The sequence below is a fragment of the Plecotus auritus genome (assembly GCF_963455305.1).
Source record: "Plecotus auritus genome assembly, chromosome: 6".
Lineage (NCBI taxonomy): Eukaryota > Metazoa > Chordata > Mammalia > Chiroptera > Vespertilionidae > Plecotus > Plecotus auritus.
Window position 1 is genome coordinate 57,017,511 of NC_137773.1, and position 21,524 is coordinate 57,039,034.

Consider the following 21,524-nt stretch of genomic DNA (forward strand, 5'->3'; position numbering starts at 1 on the left):
GGTCCAGTTCCCTGCTTGGGGGAGTCTACAGTGAGTCACCCTGAAAAGGGGAGCCAAAGAAAAGGGGAGAGGCAGGCGCCCAGGGGGTGTAGGAGACAAACTCTAGAGCCAGGGAGCCTCGGAAGGAAGAGGAGGGGCAACTGCGCGTGGGGAAGAGAAGGAAGAGGCGTCTGGGGAAAGGAAGGGAAGGGAGTGGAGGAGAGGAAGAAAGAAGGCGGGGGTGGGGGGGGGGGGTGGGGGAAACAAGGGGGCGAGCGGGGCGGGCCGGGGAGGCGCCCGGGGCGGGGCAGCCTTTTCGCCTCGGGGCGGGTGTTGGGCGCGGGGGCCGCGTGGGGCGGGGCCGCGGGCACTTGAGCTTCGGCGGGGCTGCCGGGAGTGGGGCGCCCAATCCTTGCGTCCAGACTTGGCTCCGCGGGACATGTCCGCGCCGTGCTCACAACGCGCCCCAGGCTGCTAGCTTCTCTGGGACTTCCTGCCCGCACGGCCCCCCACCTGGCCTCGGCCCCAGGCAGGGCTCGGGCTGTAGCGCGCCGCAGGCGGGCGGGTGGCTCGTTGGCTGGCGGTTCGCGCGGACCGCTGCAGTCATGGGGCTGCAGCCCCTGGAATTCAGCGACTGCTACCTCGACAGTCCGTGGTTCAGGGAGAGGATCCGCGCCCACGAAGTGGAGCTCGAGAGGACCAACAAGTTCATCAAAGAGCTCATCAAGGACGGGAAGAACCTCATCGCGGCGACCAAAAGTAAGCGCGGATCTGGGCGCGGGTGGGCTGCGGCGCGGCAGGGCCAGGAGGAGCCTCTCCTGGGGGAGACGGGCAGTCTCCTGCCCGAGCCCAGTGACCAGGGGAACTGGAGGTTCAGTCGGACCGGGAGGGCCTGGGGTCTTTTCTCCCTGGCTCCCAGGCAGCTGGTCGCAAGTTCCCTTTCCCGCTCCTACCCCTCTTCGGTAGCCAGGGCAAGGAGCCATGCGTGAGAGACCCGTCCTGGAGCCCGCCTGCCCTAGACGGGCGTCCCTCCGGTGCCTGCGTTCCCCGCGGGACTGACTGCCTGCCCAAGAGCAAGTTTTAATGCACCCTAAAGCTGCTCAGTCTCCTACAAAACAGAGACCATCAGTTTTACTAGTTTTGTCTTGTGATCTTTCAAAAGAACTTCTCTAAGGGTTCTTTGAAAACCTGGTGGGTGTTGAATTGCACCCGTCTTTTGTCAATTTCTGATCTTCCTGGACAGTCTCCGGTCCTTCCCTGGCGTTGTGCTGCTATCCTCGCATTCCTTCCCTCCTGCTCCAAGGAGAGGGGCACTGATGGGCTTGTAAGGGTGAGCAGCCAGCCAGCCTGCCCTCTGATCCCAGGCAGCGCTGCCTGCAAATAGGGAATTCCACCTCGGTCAAGCTGGATGCTTTCCTGTCTGGTTCCTCTCTAGCATATATATATATATATATATGCATGCTAGTGACCCAGTGCACGAAATTCGTGCACATTAAAAGGGGATTAATTAGAGGAAATAATTTAATATTGCTATTTGCCCTTTCTCTATAATAGAAGTGTCAGAGATGAAAAAAAAATAAGAAAAATGTATATGAAAATTTTCCTCCTGTCAGAGTCTGGGGCTCACCACAGGACCCAGAGTCAAGTCCCCACCCACCCACATGCACCTCAAAATCTGTGAGACCCAGACCCAGCTGGTCCCCTCCCCCCGAATTGGGCTAGATCCAGACCCAGCCAGCCCCACCCTTGTCAAGCCCTGCCGGGCAGGAGGCATAGCCTCAGGTCCCCTAGCCCCGCGCTAGGGCTAAGTCAGGGGGCATGGCCTGAGGTCTCCTGTCAAGCCCTGCCAGGTGGAGGGGCAGGGGAGGGGGGCACAGCCTCAGGTCCCCCGTCAAGCCCCGCTGGGCGGGGTTACGGCCTGAGTTCCCCCAACCTAGCACTGGGGGTGCACCTTGAGGTTCCCCGTCAAGCCCCGCTAGGTGGGGGTACTGCCTGAGGTTCCCTGGCCTGGCGCTGGAGCGAGGAGAGCAGCCTGAGGTCCCCTAGCCCAGCACCAGGATGGGGAGCACACCTTGAGGTCCCCTATCAAGCCCTACCAGGTGGGGGGTGAGGCCTGAGGTCCCCTGTCAAGCCCCACGGGGGCGGGGCGGGGGAGGGTGTAGCCTCAGGTCCCTGCTCATTGCTCATTAAGGCTCTTTATGGGAACTTGGCCTCAGCTGTGGGTGCAGCCATCTTTGTGATGGAGTGATGGTCAATTAGCATTTTCCTTTTTTTAAGATAGCATTATTAGATAGGATGATTTCAGAGAGAGGAAGGGAGAGGGAGAGATAAAAACATCAATGATGAGAGAGAATCATTGATGGGCTGCCTCCTGCATGCCACCTACTGGGAATCGGACCCACAATCGCCTCATGTGCCCTGACTGGGAATCCAACCATGACCTCCTGGTTCATGGGTCCATGCTCAACCACTGAACCACACTAGCAGGGCTTTTCTCTATCTTGGAAGACTTGTAAGTGAAGTGGCCACAGAAGAAATTGTGTGTATGTGTATTTATATCTGTCTGAGTATGTGAGAAAAGTCTTTCTAGGAGGAAGGTGGGCCGAAATTCGTACTGGAACATTGAATTGGTGATGCTGCTATTAATGGGGAGGCATTTACTACAGTGAGAAGCTGGGCAGACTGACCACACCTGTAACCCGTAGCCTGTTCTGAGGATGTCTCTAGTGCTCCCTGTTCTGTCTTAAAAAGACCAGCTCATACAGCAGACAGGGGTGGGGCAGTTATCCAGTCTTGCAAATCTGTGTTAGGGTCTTTATCTCTTCCCTGGTTTCTCAATTCAGTGATTTCCAGCCTTGGCCGTTGGACCCTTGTACGTTTGTAGCCATCACCTCTATGAAAAATACCCCATGTCACTATCTCCTTGCATTAAGGAAGATTAAACATATTGAGCAAACTGTCTCAAGTCCCCAGCACAGTGCCTGGAACAGTAAATATCCATTTAATGAATAAGTTGGAATAAGGTTTAATGAGAAGAATTTAGTGAACCATCCTTGTAATTTTGGAAACTGCTTTGGATAATGTCCAAGGTCCCTTTTGGTTCTGTGACCTCTTTGATGTTGCAAAATAAGGATTGGGAATCACTTTGTTTGGGACATGTGACTAAGTGGGCTTATTTGGTTGATGGCTCTCCAGTATCCATGGCATTGGGTATGGGTGGGAAGTAGGGAGGGACTGAAAATATGTAGGAGTGAGTGTAGAAAGGCAGAGGCCAGGAGAAGGGCACACACACAGTGATCATGAAGCCTGGTGTTACCAGTGTCCCTGGCTGGGGGCACGTACCTTCCCTTCCTGGCTATAGCAGCTCCCTCAGGAGCTAGGGAGCTGAGGAGAGAGGCTTTGGTGTGCAGAGAGACAGATGGCAAAGCCAGTTTGGCCACTGGTAGAAAGCTATTTATGTGACTGCATGTTAGCTCTTCTGCCAAGCAGGACACATGCCTGGTGTGTTCCAGTAGCAGCTAGTGCATCTGGGAAGTGGGGGGAGGGCAGCTGTCAGCCTTCCTCCCCAGAATGTAGACTTTGGTGAATTTGTGAATAGGTATTGTATTCTTTTTGATTCTTGTCCTTAACCATAAGAAATATAATTTATAATCATGCTTAAGAGAGCAACCAGAAAGTATCCTTTTTCTTATCATGTTTAATTAACTTAAATTCTTTCTCAGAAGATGATAAGGACACAGCTTTCCCTTACAAGCTTTTGTCAAGTCAGGAAGACACTGCCTTTATCCAGCTTGCTCCTTAAACTTCTAGTTCCTATAGATTAAGAGCACTGGACTTAAGTCAGGACATCTGAGTTAATTCGACTTCACTGTTAGGGCCTGGTTACATGACAGTTGGGCAGGTCACTTAATTGTTTTGTGTCCAGTTTCTCTTGTCCTACTTACTTATAAGAGACATTAGTAAGGTTCTGCAGTGTTTGGAAATTGCTTGATTAGTTCATTTGAAATTGCAGCCTAGATTAATCATTTGCCTAAGTAGTTGGGCCTTTCCATAACATCTGAGAGTCAAGAAGTCCAGGAAGGACATGAGGCAGAGGGAAGAGCTGCCACAAGAATTAACAATCAGCTAGGGCAGACTGCTTATATTTTAAGATGTTTACATTGTTTTTGCAAACATGGATTTTTTTTGTGCATTTTCAGAATTGTGTGTTTAAGTGATTTCAGTTTTTAATTGCCCTGTATGATGCCTCCTGCAGGCACTAAATGCGTGTTAGGTTTATGTAATTGTGAGGTCATAATACTTTGAATATTCCACATATGTGTAAAGATATTGGAGGGGTTTCTGTGGGACCTGAAGGCTTACTGCTGAGTTCAGTTATGTAGCAATCAGAAAATACTTAGCACCTACAAATATTGGGGTTGAGATAAAAAAAGAGGTAATTGAGTTCATTGTCCTTGAGTTGAATAAAGTTCAATCTAGGGCAGTGGTCGGCATACTCATTAGTCAACAGAGCCAAATATCAACAGTACAACGTTTGAAATTTCTTTTGAGAGCCAAATTTTTTAAACTTAAACTTCTTCTAATGCCACTTCTTCAAAATAGACTCGCCCAGGCCATGGATTTTGTGGAAGAGCCACACTCAAGGGGCCAAAGAGCCACATGTGGCTTGTGAGCCGCAGTTTGCTGACCACGGATCTAGGGGACATGTCCTCTCTGTATTGTGCTAAGTTCTTGAAGAAACAAAGGATACACAGACACACATAGTAAAAAGGTAACAATTCAGTGACAAGTCAGTATTCAGACTTTGCAAGGAACAAGAGTTGGTTGTAGGTTAGAGGAGAGAAGGTTTGCTGGAACTTTGGGAACTCATTGGTGTTTTAAGTAAGGGAATAGCGCCTTGTCAGATTGAAAACAGCTGAGAAGAAACCAGAATACCAACAGTGTCTGAGGACTATGAGGAGACCAGTTTGGCTGGAATAGAGATTCATTTTGGGTAGTAAAATGGGATGAATGGAAAGGTCAGTTTCAGATTATGGTGGTCCATAAAAGCGAGGTTGGGAATGGGGACTTCATATCCTGTGGAGAATGGCTGAAGGTTTTTCAGCAGAAGCTGGACAGAGTGGGAAAGAGATGGCTGAGAGATAGTATGTGACATCTGTGTGGGCTGGAGATAGCAGTGAGGATAGGAAGGAGCTCCAGAGAGAAGAGTCTAGGATCGTTGACTTATGTTGTAGAGTGGAGATCATTCACTCAATTCAGTGGAGTCTTTGTTTAAATGGTTTTTAGTCCTTTATTTTTTCACTCTCTTTTCCTGTCCTGTCCTGTCCTGTCCTGTGTCCTCTTTCAATGCAGTTTAAACTGTGTAGTTTAGATACTTGTGATCTGTAGAAATGTGTGGCACATTTGCCAGAAACAGCCATAAGCCATATATGCTTTTTTCATAAATTTTATGTTAGGCATTCTTGAGAGGATATATTTTATGCTGGAGGGAAATACATATTTTTATTATTTTATTTTTTATTCTCACCTGATGATATATTTATTGATGAGAGAGAGAGAGAGAGAGAGAGAGAGAGAGAGAGAGAGAGAGAGAGAGAGAGAGAAATCTATGGGAGATAGAAAACATCGATGGATTTGTTGACTCTCATACTCGCCTTGATCAGGATTGGAACCCGCATCCTGAGTATGTGCCCTAACCGGGAATCTAACTGAGCCCACTGGCCAGGGCCCAAAATACATATTTTTAAAACAAGTAATTCTTAAAGTTATTAAGCACTTACATGGGTATATAAAATGCTCTTTAGTAAACTTAGATTGTCTAGTTGTGTGTGTGTGTGTGTGTGAGAGAGAGACAGAGAGACAGAGAGAGAGAGAAGGGAAGGGAGGGAGAAAAGCTGGAGGGGCCCTTATATGTGAGTCTGCTCTTATCACAGATATGGGAAGAATGTTAGTGGCAGCCAGGACTAGAATTTAAGTCTTCCAAGTCTTGGTTTTAGTACTTCTTTTAGGCTTTGCCATTTTAATAATTTTCACCTTGTTTTCCTCAGGACAACATAAAAATTCCCTTTTGCTGTCTTTCTATTTATTGTTTCCAAGAAATGGTTCATCTGGTAATTCCTTTTGGAGAAATTTCATTTGCTTTTGCATCGAAACATAGGGAAATTTGGAAGACTTAAAAAAGAATTTCAGCCCTGACCGGTTTGGCTCAGTGGATAGAGCGTCGGCCTGCGGACTGAGGGGTCCCAGGTTCGATTCCGGTCAAGGGCATGTACCTTGGTTGCGGGCACATCTCCAGTAGGAGGTGTGCAGGAGGCAGCTGATCGATGTTTCTCTCTCATCGATGTTTCTAACTCTCTATCCCTCTATCTTCCACTCTGCAAAAAATCAATAAAATATATTAAAAAAAAAAAGAATTTCACTTCATAAACTTGGTTTCCTTATTTGTAAAATGGGACTGCTGCAGAAAGCCTTAAGGATTGACTAAAATGGTGTGAAAGTGCATTGAAAACACAGATGTTAAGCATAACCAATGGATGCAAGACACTGGCAGGGGGTGAGGGCATGTGTGGGGGGCGGTTAGGGGAGATGGGGAAGGTCAATGGGGAAAGAAAAAGGAGACATATGTACTACTATTTGTAATACTTTAAACAATAAAATAAAATTTAAAAAAAAGAAAGAAAACAGATGTTAAGTGGTTGTGTAGATTCTGTTGTTTGCCCAGCCAACATTTTTTCTCTCTCTGACAATCCAAATTTTGTGCAGGGGTCTATACCTTTCCCCAGATGACTCAGGGAAAAGTGGTTAGGGCTAATTCTGATTAGTCTAACTCAGCAGTTCTCAATCATGGCTGACCTTTAGAATTACATGGGAAGCTGTAAAAAAGACGTGCAGTCGAGGTTGAGAATCACCTAACTCAGTTGTGGTAAACCTACTTTCTAGGCCAGTAACTGGTTTGAAAGTGAGGAGGTAGATCAGTTCTGGCCAGTGAGACATGGAAAGTCTGCTGGAGACTTCGGGAAAGATTTCCTTTTGTGTGAGGCGTCTCATAAAAAGGGTTCTTCACTTTTCTGTGGTGTCTGGTTGTGTTGTCTAGAGCCTCTGCTACCATCCTGGGACCGTGAGTGAAGCCAAAGCAAGGACTGTGGAGCAGAGAGGTAACTGAGTCTGATTTTTGATGCCACTGTGGGGGCCATGAATTGTCTGTGCTGGAAGTCCACCTATGGCTATCTTGTTAAATGGCATAAGCCAGTTTCAGTTGGGTTTTCTGCTACTTAGCACCCTAACTTTTTATTATTTGCTTAAGTATTACATAAGTCTCCTTTTTTCCCCATTGACCTCTTCCCGGCCATTCCACCCCCCAGTACATGCCCTCACTCCCCTACTGTCTGTGTCCATGGGTTATGCTTATATGCATGCGTACAAATCCTTTGGTTAATCTCTTACCCCCCTCCCTCCTCTGCCTTCCCTCTGAGGTTGGACAGTCTGTTCGATGCTTCCATGACTCTGGATCTATTTTTGTTCACCAGTTAATGTTGTTCATTATATTCCACAAATGAGTGAGATCATGTGATATTTATATTTCCCCAACTGGCTTTTTTTGCTTAGCATAATGTTCTTCAGGTCCATTCATGCTGTTGCAAATGATTAGAATTCCTTCTTTTATACAGCAGCATAGTATTCAATTGTGTAGAGGTACCACAGGTTTTTAATCCATTTATATACTGATGGGCACTTAGGCTGTTTCCAAATCTTAGCTATTGTAAATTGTTAATACTCTAATTTTGATAGAGTGGTATAATTGGAAATTTTGCACTGCTGCTCCTATTAAGTAGAATTTAGAGAGCTATAGAAATAAAATGCTATTTAAAGATAGAATTTTTCTCTGAATGGGAAAGGATATTCATATATATTCTTTGCCCCAAGAAATCACACGGACACCCCCCCCCCCCCCCCCGCCCTGCCACCACCCTCCCTCCACACTTCAGGGCATCCATCACCTGGGATATGTCTGAGACTCTCACTTGGGGTTTTACTACAGGGGGCTGGTCTCGTACAAGAATGTAGACTTGCTATAAAAATAATTGCTATCACACTGAAGCTGGGGGGTGGACCCAGGCAGGCTTTACTCGATACATGCAGGTGGTCCCTGATTCCATTTAGAGTAGTTCTCATTCAGAGCCTTCCAGCAGCTGGGGCCATGTTTATTTAGATTTTTTACTGGTCAGTTTACTGGTCAGTTAGCTGATGTCCTCTGGGTCTCTCTGATACATTTGCCTTTTCCCTTTCCCCCCAACTGCTCAGGTTTCTTCGACCTCCTCCTTTTTGCTTAGTTTTCTTTTGGGGCTTGTGTGGGGGCATCATTGACTTTCAGAAGAGGAGGATATTTTTGTGCTTAATCTTTTTTTCCCTTTTTAAAAAGTAAGTATTTTTATTGCTTTTTAGAGAGAGAGGAAGGGGGAGAGAGAGAGAGAAACATTGATGTGAGAGTGAAACATTGATTAGCTGCCTCCTGCACATCCCTACTGGGGATCGAGCCTGAAATCCCAGCTTGATCTCTGACTGGGAATTGAACCAGCAACCTTTCCATGCACAGGACAGTGACCAACCAGTGGAGCCATTTAAAAAATATATATATTTTTGTTTATTTCAGAGAGGAAGGGAGAGGGAGAGAGAGATAGAAACATCAATGATGAGAGAGAATCATTGACTGGCTGCCTCCTGTACACCCCCTACTGGGGATGGAGCATGCCCTTGACTGGAATCAAACCCAGGACCCTTCAGTCCGCAGGCTGACACTCTATCCACTGAGCCAAATCTGGTAAGGCCAATGGAGCCATTTTTTAAAGAGAGAGTGGGAGGGAGGAGAGATAGAGAGAGAGAGAGAGAGAGAGAGAGAGAGAGAGAGAGAGAGAGGAAGAAACAGAAACATTGATGTGAAAGAGACACATGGATTGGTTGCTTCCCACATGCTCCCTGACTAGGGCCAGAATGGAACCTGCAACTCAAGTACGTGCCCTTGACTGGGAATGGAACCCGAGACCCTTTTGTCCAAGGGCCAACACTCCAACCACTTAGCCAGGGCATGTTTAATCTTTAAAAGAGCTGATGAGACAGAATGATATAGAAGATTAAGATCATAGACTGAGGTATTAGTGTGTCTGGGTCTGCAGCATAGCTCAACCACTCACTAACAAGGAACTGTGGTCAGGGTGCTTAGCTTTTCAGTATCGATGTTGTCATCTGTAAAACAGAGATTATAATTCTTTCTACCAAAGAGGGTTAAATGAGTTAATGTGTGTAAAGTGTTTAGAATAAGTACTCAAATGTTAACCATTGTGATGCATTATCTAAATTGTTGTATGTGTTTTAATATGAAGACTCCTTTCTTGCTTGAGAAATCACTGCTATGACCCAGAGACTAGTATTTAACCTTTTAGTGCTTATTTACCCTAAGAGTATATTTGTCCAAATCATCCTTACCAGTGACCAAGAAGATAGACAAACTTGTCGAACTATGGAAAGGCTTCCAAGGTTTAAATGTAGTTCTTGAAGGTTAAGTTGATAGACCAAAGCTAAGTGGCATTTTGGGAAAAATAGTTCCCAGAATTTATTTCTGATTCACAAAGATTTGAAGATGAAATAGAAGGTGTCACTAAGGCTGTTGTCAATCGAGTGGGCTACCTGCAGCGGAGACTCACCCAATTAGCAGCAGGAGCTGGATCATCTCCTCTCTTCCAGGGGATGGTGAGGAAGAGTGGAGACCAGGAGAACTCTGCTCATGGTCTTGAGGTGACACCATCAATGCTGGAGCCTTCAGGGCTTAACCATTACAGTGATACTTTTGGAGGATATTAACTTTAGTGTTTAACATGCAGGAAACCCTAACAAATTAGTGGACATTGCTTGTGCTTGCTATGAGAAAAAGAAGAAAACCAGAGACATCTGTAAGAGGAGTGGTTATTCTGAAGAGCTATTAGGTAGGTAATCCTGTTCTCTACAAAAGAATCATTCAAGTCCCTGGGACAAATTTCCTAAGGCTTTGAAACCTCTGTGACTCTAATAGCCGCATATCACCTTATGATTTTGCTTTTTGGCATCATAAGAGAGTCAAGAATTACGAAAAATATAAAAATATTGTGTAGTCTACAAGTTGCTATAAAATCATGCTTTAAGAGATTGCTGACTGTATGTGGCAGGAATAGGTAAACTGTTTACATTTGACCACAGTTAATATAATGGTGTCTTTTGTTGCTGTTTCAGTTTGATGTTAGAAACATAACTTTGAAAATATTTGTTTGAGATTCTGTGTTGTCTTGAATTGCCTTTGACTTTATACATCTTGTTTAAAGAAAAGTTGGCTTTATCTCAGGATTTGTAGAAGAGTGTTTAGACATTTCTAGATTATAAATCTGATTAAGGGTGTCTTGGATGTTTTACTAGTTTCCTGTCAGTGAAATTCCATTCCAGAAACAAATAGGTGATTCCAAACTGCATCTGAAGAGGGTTTTATATTATTTAAGGTGTATTTAATTTAAATAATTTTAATAACAGTAGCTAACTTTTATTAAGCATTTACTATTTGCTTTACTTTGTGTTAAATTCAGGGCAGGCATTATATTATTTAGCATGAAGACTTAGTGAAGTATGTTATTATTTACCCCATTTTGGAGATTAAGATACTGAATTTAGAAATGTTAATAGCTTGTCCAGATCACTAAATTTGTCAGTGGTGGAGCTGGAATGTGAACCCACATTTGTCTGACTCCAAAACCCTTAACCACAGTTATAAGCTGTCTCCATAAAGGGGTGTAACTGTGGTCTTCTGTTAGGGGAAGTTATGATGATAAATCCTGGTTATCAGGAATGTGTGTACATTTCATGACATAGTTAGGAGACTGTTCTTATAATAAGCTCAGCACAATGTCCATGATTTAAAATATGAATTTTAAGGCTCTCTAAGATGATTATTGTAAATAAAACTGATGGCTAACTTGTATAGTATGGACATCAGAGACTGGGTTGGTTTAGGACCACTCACTTAAAAAAAAAAAAAACACACCAAAAAAACAACAAAAAACTTCCTTCCCCTCAGTCTCTCTCTTACATTCACCTCTGCCCTTCTTTAGACCCTCTTTTCCTCCTCAATATGCATCTTACGCTTTAGTAAATTTTAATTTTGTTCTCAAACTTTAGTATTAGGCTTTTTTACTTTAAAAGTTTGTGAGATATTTTAGTAATATGAAAAGATATTAAGAAACTCATTATAAACATCTCTGTATTTGCCTCTCAATTTAAGAAATGAAAGCTTCTCCAGTAACAACTACCTCAAATCTGGTGTTTACTGTTCTCAGGCATTTTAATTCATCTGAACACATTCCTAAAGAATAGTACGTTTTGCATATTTTTAGACTTTATATAGTGGTTTCATGCTATGTGTTCTGCAACTTCTTTTTCCCCTCAACATCATAATTGTGAGACTTATCCATGTGGCTGCATGTGGCTCTGTTTAATTTAGGTAAAACTCTCTTTTTTCCTACAACTGGCATTTAAAAAGATTTTGTTGATTGATGTTCTGTAAATAACATAAGTTCAATGATGTACCTTATATTTCATGCATTTTTTGATTGTGAGACAACATATTTGGAGAATTTCCTCAGTATGAAAGCCTTCTTGTAATTAATTTCATAAAATTTCAAACACTAGCTTTGACAACAATCTGAATTTTGAAGACATTTAGGAAAATTTCTTTTTTATATTTTTGAGTTATAAACTTAGCATAGATCATCAGAGCAAGCGAGGGTAAATTTCAGGACTGTAAGAAATAATTGGTCTGACTCAAGAACAAAAAAAACCTTTAAAAATCCTTTTTGCTTTATTGAAACTAGTCTTCCAATAATAGTAGGTAGAGAAAAAATGATGTTTGTATTCATAAACAAATTGCGCATTAAGCACTGTCAGTCTAGTTAGGTCAGATGAACGTGATTTTTAGGCAGGGATTGGTCGGCATTTAGCGATAGGCCTCAAAGCAAACAGGAACCACAGCCTGCTTTACTTGATTATCCTAATATAGGAGCATAATTTATAGACTAGCCAAGGGGATGCTTTTGTAATGAGAGGGCCTTGACATCCTCCTCTTTAAACAAACAGACAGGCAAACACACTTAAAAAACCCCTGATGCTTTACATTCTTAGGGCTTCAAGGTCTACGGGAATGACACCTGCATTGCTACCACTGCTAGGCCTGCTTCCCAGGTTGAACTTGAATTTCCTCCCCATGTTTCCTGAGGAAGATGTTAATTCTGTGCCACTTAATATTTCAATGCTGAGTGTGATTTCTCCTTCCTTGTTGACTTGTTCACCCACGGGCACTGTCTGCCTTCCAGCACCATCCAGCAGTGAGTTATGGTGAGGCGTGTGGCTGAGGAAGTCAGTTTGGCCAAAGTACTGTCACCTCAGGTCTGAATACAGGATGCTTCATACTCTAAAAAAACACACACAAAAAACGAATGCCTTTATCTCTGACTATAAAGTTGGCTCTACTACTTAATAGCAGTAGTAGACTTGAGCAAGTTGCTTAAACCCTCAGTGCCTTTATTAGTAAAATGGAGATAGTAAGATACCGCCTGGGATGATGTTATTTATTCTTCATGTTACATATTAAAAGATCTTAGAACTCTGCTTGGCCCATGGGAGGAACGGAGGCGGAGGGGGAGGAGCTGCTGCTTTCTTCTTCGTTCTTTGAATGCTATTCTGACTTCCTTTGTTGAACTGGAACGCAGTTATAGCTTTATTACTGGTGACAGTATAAATAGTCTGTGAACACATTCTTTTTCTCTTTTGAGCTAACAATTATTTTGAAGCACAGGGCTGAATATAGGCCTCTCATTTATTAAATAGGAGAAAACATCTGTAATAGTGTGTTGTAGTCCAGCATATTACTGAAGATCTTTGCTTGATGGGGACAAAGCCAAAAAAAGTACGAGGGCATGGAGTGTTACTGACATGCCATTACTTTTATTTGAGAATCTGGCAGATAGTACTTCTGCCATTCTGACACACAGTATTGTTTTTCTTTTGTGAAATGCAGGTCAAAGGGAACACAGGTCTTTGAAGTCAAATGTACATACTATGTGACCTTGGGTAACTTACTTAATTTCTCTGTGCCTTGATTTCCTCTTCTGTAAAATGTGGGTACTAATTTTATCTCCCTAAATGTTGGCTAGCATTAAATTGTTAATTATTTGGAGAGCACTTGGAAAATAGTCTGAATCATAGTGAACCCGATATGTGTTTGCTAAGTGTAGAAACAGTTAAAAATCTGTTCTGTCATCGGTATAGTAATGTCATTTATAACAATGGGGGAGATGTGTCATTCCCAGGTCATTGAATTCCACTTATTGTGGACTAGTTGCTAGAGGTTTAACAGTGCAATGAGATCCTGTGTCTTGGCAGAAGTTAGAATTTGAATGGGAGAGACAGAAGGTCAGTTAAACAAGTAAATGTCGTTCACATTGTGGAGTTAAGAGTGGGAAGTTGGCCATAGTTAACAGGACTAACTACATGAAGGGTTCAAAGAAGACTTCAAGGAAGTAGTAACTTCTAACCTGAAACCAAAAGGAAGTCTTAGGAGCGTTTTGTGCTGAGGGTACAGAAGAATTCTCCAAGTACAGTGAAATGGAGCCAGGAGGCCAGAGGGAGCATGAGCTGTAGCTGGAAGAACAGCTCAGGTGGGCTGGGGAGTGGGGCAGGGAGCCAGTGCAGAGAAGGAAGGACCCTGCTACAGATGGGGTGGGGGCAGCGCTGGGAAGGGCCTGGGGAAGCAGGTTAAAGACTTCAGACTTCATTCTGAGGACAGCAGGAAGTGATTGAAACATTTTAAACAAGGAATTAGCATCATTTGAATTATATTTTAGAAAAGTTTCTTAGGCTGCAGTTGTGAGAATGGATTTGAGGAAAGTAGGACTGGAGGTCAGTCACCTAGGCCAGACTTTGGTGGCAAGAGAGGCAGGTACTTGAGGAGTCAGGATTTAGGGGCTGCAGGCTCTGGCAGGTGATTGGGTGTGGGGGCCTAGAACATTCCTCAGTCCCTGTCTCAGGCTGCTGAGTGGTGACTGAGGTAGTCCAGCCAGAAGAATAGGTTTTCTGGGAGAGAGGATACATTTTTGGTTTTGAATATATTGAGAATGAGGTGCTTTTGAGATATCCAGTGGACATATTCAGTAGTGTGTTTGTTTTATGAGTGTTTCAGGAACAGGGAACACAGCTGGAGAAATGAGAAGATTCCCGGGACACAGCATATAAGTAGGAATTGACACCATGTAACTGCTTAGCAAACCTGCCCAGAGAGAGAATGTAGGAGAAGGCAGGGTGGCTCAGGGCGAGTCCTGAGGTACACCAGCTTTTAAGGAGGGTGTAGAAGAACTTGAGAAGGGTGTTTGAGAGTGTAGCAATTGACAGAGAGGTGGAATCCCGGGAGAGGGTTGCACAAGCCAAGGAGAAAGAATGTTTGGAAGTAGGAGGAAGCAGACAAGGTCATGCTACAGAGGTCAAGTATGATGAGTCCAGGTGACATTGCATTAGCAAGACAATGTCCTTGGTAATAGCTGGGAGAGTAGTTTCTGGCACAGTAAGGAGGGGAACCCAGCGGCAGAGGGTTGAGAAGACAGTGCAAGGAAAAGACATGAGTCTCTGGTACAGCTAGATCTCCCAAGTCATTGGTTAATGGGTGTGATTTGAACAAGCAGAAGCAAGTATCCAATAGAGAGGAGAGGGACGATTCAGGGAATATTCCAGAGTAGAAAGTGGTCCTGAATAGAGAAGAAATTGCGATTCAATTTCCAGGAGATGGGGGAAAACCCCCTTCATCTAATTAAATAACAGAAAGGGTGGAAATGATGGGTGTATACCCAGGAAGATTTGCAGATTTGTTTCAGGACAGTGGTTGGCAAACGCATTAGTCAACAGAGCCAAATATCAACAGTACAACAATTGAAATTTCTTTTGAGAGCCAAATTTTTTAAACTTAAACTTCTTCTAACACCACTTCTTCAAAATAGACTCGCCCAGGCCGTGGTATTTTGTGGAATAGCCACACTCAAGGGGCCAAAGAGCCGCATGTGGCTCGCGAGCCGCAGTTTGCCGACCACTGTTTCAGGACATTGAGCCAATGATTAACTAATGCTTTTTAGTGGCAAGATAGTTTTCAGTAATTAATTGTTTTAATTTCTCCCTCAACACATTCTTTTTCTGGTTAGTGAATATGTGACTTGTAAGAGTTGTATCATAGTCAGTTTGAACTGGATGGGATGGACTATAGATGTTAAACTATTAAGAAGTAATGAGAGAAGGGGAAAAAATAGAGGAGTAAAATGACTTGATAAACAACCCTCAAAGCACCAAGAAATACTTTTATTTCAGACTTTATTCTGCTGACACTTAAAGTTGACTACTTCATTCAAATATTCCTTATTCTTTGTTTTAAAAAATGTGTTAAACAAAAACGTGTTTTTTGTTTTTTTTTCTTTTTCACTGAAAGACACTGCTGTTTTTTGTATCTTATCTCCGTGGAATAGTGCTGGTTCTCTTTGTATTCCATAGAGAAGAAAATGCTTCTGGTAACATCTGGGAAGATTCTAGGACTTCAAAATTTCTTCCTTTTTGTCTGAGAGAAGAGGAGGGAATGGATCCTAGAAGAGTTAAAAATGCAATAATATTCTGTGACCTAGAAAGAACTTCTCTTCCCCTTTTTAGCTAACTGAATAGGTTCTAACTAGTTTAAGAAGTGATTGCTAGAGGAAAGAAATTCTTAAGAAAGATGTAACTTTAGCTCTAACCGGTTTGGCTCAGTGGATAGAGCGTCGGCCTGCAGACTCAAGGATCCCGGGTTTGATTCCGGTCAAGGGCACGTACGTTGGTTGCGGGCACATAACCAGTAGGGAGTGTGCAGGAGACAGATGATCGATGTTTCTTTCTCATCGATGTTTCTAGCTCTCTAGCCCTCTCCCTCCCTCTCTGTAAAAAAATCAAAATCTATATAAAAAAAGAAAGATGTAACTCTACAAGTGCAGTGGCATGTAGATGGCCCTTTCCATCTGGATGCACTGACTGCAGGCACGCAGTGTGCCTTCCTGGAGGTGCAGTGTGGAGGCTTCCAGGTTCTTCAAAGGGAGGGATTCTGGGACTTCATTGGAGGAGTTCATTGTTTTTGACCCTGGAGCTAGAGTTGATGGCCCATTTTTTTTGTGAAAAGCATAGGACAGGGTTTAAAATTAACCTGAACACTTTTTTTTTTTTTGGTCAAATTTTTGGCATAAAACAAACTATATATACTCATTCATTTCCTTCAGTTACAAGTGAGAGAAACCCAATGAAAACTAATTGAAGCAAAAAAGGGAATTTTTCGCCCCAATGAGTGAAATATAAGAGAAGGCCTTGCTTTACATGCACCTGAACTCAAGAGTTCAGACAGTGTCAGTAGGTCTTTTTCAGCATTTCCCTCCATTGGTTTGACCCTCAGAACAGCACTCTTCCCATGATGGCGATAACTTAAGGTTTATGTTTTGTTTTTGTTTTTTTTTGTTCTGAGAATTTTAGAGAAGAGTGCCTCCTTTTTCTTAGAGCTGTTGTTCTCAAATAGATGATTTTGACATCTTGAAGACATTTTGGGTTGTCATTATTGGGAGGTGCTACTGGCATCTCATGGGTAGAGGCCAACGATGCTGCTAAATCCTACAGTGCTCAGGTCAGCCTCCCTACAACAAAGAATGATCCAGCTCAATGTATTAATTGTGTTGAAGTTGAGAAACCCTGCTTTAGAGATAGGGAGATCATAGTCTAAATCAGGATACTTTTCAGAGTATAATTATGCCAGGACAATAGGCATAAGCTGGGATTGTCCCAAGTAAACCTGGACATTTGGTTGCCCTCACTAAATGCTCGATCAGTCCCGGGTCACTTGCCAGCCTAGACCACTGAGGCATGGCAGATGGTGTACTTCAGCCAGCCTGGTGATGCACCAACCACTGGGGTGAAGAAGCAGGCAGCAGATGGTGATCTGCTTCAACAAAATATCAAGGCTCATAACAAAGAGATGTGGAGAACATAAAAAAAAAAGATGATGTCCACTATGCAAGAGAAGATAGCAAGTGGAAATAAGTGTGCCTTCTATTTTTTCCCGTTGCTTAGTTGATTAATTTTAACCAGAATAGAGAAGGGTGGGAGAGGTGGGAGGGTGGAAATGAAGAGTGTGGTCTGTGTGACTTGCCTGGATACAAGGTCAAGGTTGTTGATACGTGTTGGCTAGTATGTGTGCCTTACAGTATTTAACCTCTGAAGTATGGAGTGACACTTTATTGATCATTGTAGAAAAAGCTTAGATTAAAATAGTAAATATAACATTTTAACTTGTTGTAGGCCAAGATAATATTTAAGTAAATAAATAGTGATTTGCCGGCTTAATTTAAATTTCTGACACTAACAGTGCTCCTGTTTAGTTTTGGAAAAATAAAGTCTTGCTGATAAAAACTTACCTTTGTGAAAGTAATTCATCCAACAGAGTAGATTGAGTAATTTTACATTCTTTTTCCTTTTTTAAAAAAATGTTTTTATTGATTTTAGAGAGAAAGGAAGGGAGAGGGAGAGAGAGATAGAAACATGGATGAGAGAGAAATATCAATTGGCTGCCTCCTGCACACCCACTACTGAGGATTGAGCCTGACCGGGAATCGAACCAAATGCCTCTTGGAGCATGGGTTGATGCTGAACCACTGAACCATTCTGGCCGGGCTCTTTTTCCTTTAAAACAAAGGAGTGTGTGTGTGTGTGTGTGTGTGTGTGTGTGTGTGTGTGTTTCTTCTGATTATCATTGTTTACAATTTTTTTCTTTTTGAAATAACAGTGCTTTCTTTTTATAAGAGTGAGTTTGAAGACTTACTTGAAAGCTTTACACTATGTAAGATATGGAAATCAATATATTGGCTTTCCCAATCTCTACTTATCCTCTGTTAGAAAACTTTATAGGCTTGACTTTCTCGATGCACAGTTAACTATATAAGTTGAATTGGAAAATATATTAGAGTATTTGAAATTTTATTTATTTTAAAATTGCATAGTGATAAACCTCAAGGAAATGGCAGAATATTTACATGTGAGTGAGGGAAAATAGAGATAATTAATCTATGGAAAAATTTATAGCTTTGCTAAAACAAAAGTAATTTTGAAAGTACTCTTTTATACAAATGTGTTTATTGAGGTGGTTAAAGAAAATTGAACTTAGAGCAGTTTTATTCTTTCTAATTTTACATATTCCTGGTTTAATTGTAAATTTGAAGTCAATAGAGAAATCCTGTGAACATCCCGAAAAGTTGTCCAAAGAAGTTATATTCTTCTAAAATTGTGTGTTAGTCTCTGGAAATACTTTTCTAGTACACTTTATTGGGCATGCTGGATACTATCTAAAGTAAGGATTTGAAAGTAGCTAAGTGACCTATTTGGAGTATTTTCATTGATTGTCTAGGGAATTGAGATGGTTAAAAAACATTTGGTGTGAATTCTGAAATCTTTTAGAATTGACTGCTATGTCTTCATTGATATCCTCTGAAGGCTTGCATGCCATGCAAAGCAACCTGTTGATGAACAGCCAGACACCCAGAAACAGGATATATCACGTAACCACAGTTAACAGTTTTTTTGTTTCGTGTGCTGTGAGATGGTTCAGTGCCTTTTGGCAGTGACTACCAGAGTGTCTGCAGGTCTGATTTATCTTGACAATCACAGCACAAAAAGGTTTTAAAAAGTACTTCTTTGTCCAGAGAACAAAGAGGCAAGTTTGTAAAGACCTTCAAATTTTCTGACTTTGAAGTTTTCAGTTTCCTAAAGCTTTATTTAAAGGTGAAAGTGTAGTTTTCAGGGAATGGACTTCCTCAGTTTAATGTATGACAGTGAAAACAGAATGGAGGGGCATGGAGGGGGAATTGGTTTCAAGGTGGAAGCTAGTGCATCAGTGTGCACTTGACCTTTGGAAGGTGTCAAAGAGCCACCTTTAGAATGAAGGGTGCTAGATTGTGGCATCTGTTTAATGAATGGATACCCACACTCAGAGTTTATATTAGGAAGAAAAGTTAGAATAGAATGGAATGGAATTAATAGCATTGAGCTCTCTGGCTTTCATTAAGTGTGTGTGTATGGGTTGTGTGTGTGTGTGTCTAATCTAATCAAAGTTAGATATAAGTAAACTCTGTTTATTATGTAAGAGGGCTCAGTGTTGAATCCTTGAAAGTGAATTGTCATCTCACAACTATTTTTTTTTGTGTGCATGTTAGTATCCATTTTTATATGATAAATTTGTTTAAATGAAGATGCATATAAAATATCTTCAATTTAAAAGAGTAATGAGTAGATTACTCTTAAATTAGAAATCTTAGATTTTGTTTTAATTGACCTGATAATCTACAAATAAGTTTAGGTATTGGTAAACATTTTCTGAGATGTATGAAAACAAATTCATAAGTTTACTAGAAGTAATAATAATAATGGTGTTGGTTGTAGTAGCAGTAGCAGGTAAAAGGTATTTTTAAAAAATTTTTATACAACAGCCTATTTGATAGTTACTCTTATAATTACTCTTATTATTTTATAGTAAACACTATTTTGCAACTTAGGAACCTGGGGTAAGATAGGTTGTTACTTGCCCAAGGCCACTCACCTGGAAAGCTGTGTGGCCTCTACCAGTGACACATTCTCTCTGAAGTCTGTAGTGTTCTAGATGCTCCTTCATTATCGTCATTGATAAAGTATTTCACCTACTTGATTTGCCACATTTTCTCGTGTAAAGGTGCAAAGGGAGGCTTATGTCTGTAAAGCTTACTTTAGGGAATTTTTAAATTTACCAAGAAGTGATAGAAACTTCCTGTAAGCTATGAAAAGTCACAGGAAAGGAAGTCATTTTCAGATGATCTGGGTTATATTATTCTACAAAAAGTAAAAAAGTATTGTTGTTTGCCAAAATCAAAGCAGAATTTAAAAAGTAACGGAATTGTTAATGATCCCGAGGGTGCATAGATTTTATCAGTACTGACAACCAATATTAATGCTATTTTCAGCATACCTGGCTTATCACTGATAGGCAAAATCCCTGTAAAATTTCTCTCCTTAAAGGAAATCCTTTGTTTTGTGGAATGGATGCTTTACTGTTTTTTAAAAATAATTTATTCCTGAATAGCCACAGCAATCCTGAGAAAGAAGAACAAAGTTGGAGGGATCACAATACCAGATGTCAAGCTATATTACAAAGCCACGGTTCTCAAAACTGCCTGTACTGGCATAAGAACAGACACATAGACCAATGGAACAGAACAGAGAACCCAGAAATTGACCCAACCCATTATGCTCAATTAATATCGGACAGGAGGCAAGAGCATACAATGGAGTCAAGACAATCTGTTCAGTAAATGGTGTTGGGAAAATTGGACAAATGCATGCAAAAGAATTAGACTAGATCACCAACTTACACCATACACAATAATAAACTCAAAATGGATAAAAGACTTAAACATAACATGGGAAACCATAAAAATCTTAGAAGAATCCATAGGCAGCAAAATATCAGACATATCTCGTAGCAATATCTTTACCGACACATCTCCTAAGACGATGGGAACTAAGGAGAAAATAAACAAATGGGACTACATCAAAATAAAAAGCTTCTGCACAGCAAAAGAAACCATCAACAGAACAACAAGAAAGCCCACTGCATGGGAGAACATTATTTGCAAATGCTATTTCAGATAAGGGTTTAATCTCCAAAATTTACAGGGAACTCATACAACTTAACAAAAGGAAGATAAACAATCCAATCAAAAAATGGGCAAAGGACTAAATAGACACTTCTGATAAATGGGCATACAGAAGGCTAAGAGATATATGAAAAAATGCTCAGAGTCACTAATCATCCGAGAGATGCAAATCAAAATGACAATGAGGTACGACTTTACACCTATCAGAATGGCTATTACCAACAAATCAATAAACAACAAGTGATGGTGAGGATGTGGAGAAAAAAGAACCCTTGTACACTGCTGGTGGGAACGCAGACTGGTGCAGCCATTGTGGAAAACAGTATGGAGTTTCCTCAAAATAATTAAAAATGGAACTTCATTTGACTCAGTAATCCCACTTTTAGGAATATATCCCAAGAAATAAGAAACACCAGTCAAAGAATATATGCACACCTATGTTCATAGCAACACAATTTACAATAGCTAAGATTTGGAAAAAGCCTAAGTGTCCAACAGCAGATGAGTGGATTAAAAAACAGTGGTACATCTACACAATGGAATACTATGCTGCTATAAAAAAAGAAAGAACTCTTACCATTTGCAACAGTATGGATGGACCTGGAGAGCATTATACTAAGCGAAATAAGCCAGTCAGAGAGAGATAAATATCATATGATCTCACTCATTTGTGGAATATAATGAACGACATAAACTGATGAACAAAAATAGATTCTGAGACATAGAAGCATCAAACAGACTGACAAACCTCTG

General features: G+C 41.7%; 1 protein-coding gene across 1 annotated transcript in view; it reads left to right on the top strand.

The window, feature by feature from the left end:
* The first annotated feature begins 425 nt into the window (after positions 1-425).
* Positions 426-21,524, top strand: part of ARHGAP10 (Rho GTPase activating protein 10) — a 266,323-nt gene continuing 245,224 nt past the window's right edge. Inside the window, exon 1 of the mRNA XM_080674227.1 lies at positions 426-738. Coding sequence (XP_080530353.1) covers positions 585-738 — 154 coding nt within the window. The 5' untranslated portion in view covers positions 426-584. The remainder of the gene's footprint in view (positions 739-21,524) is intronic.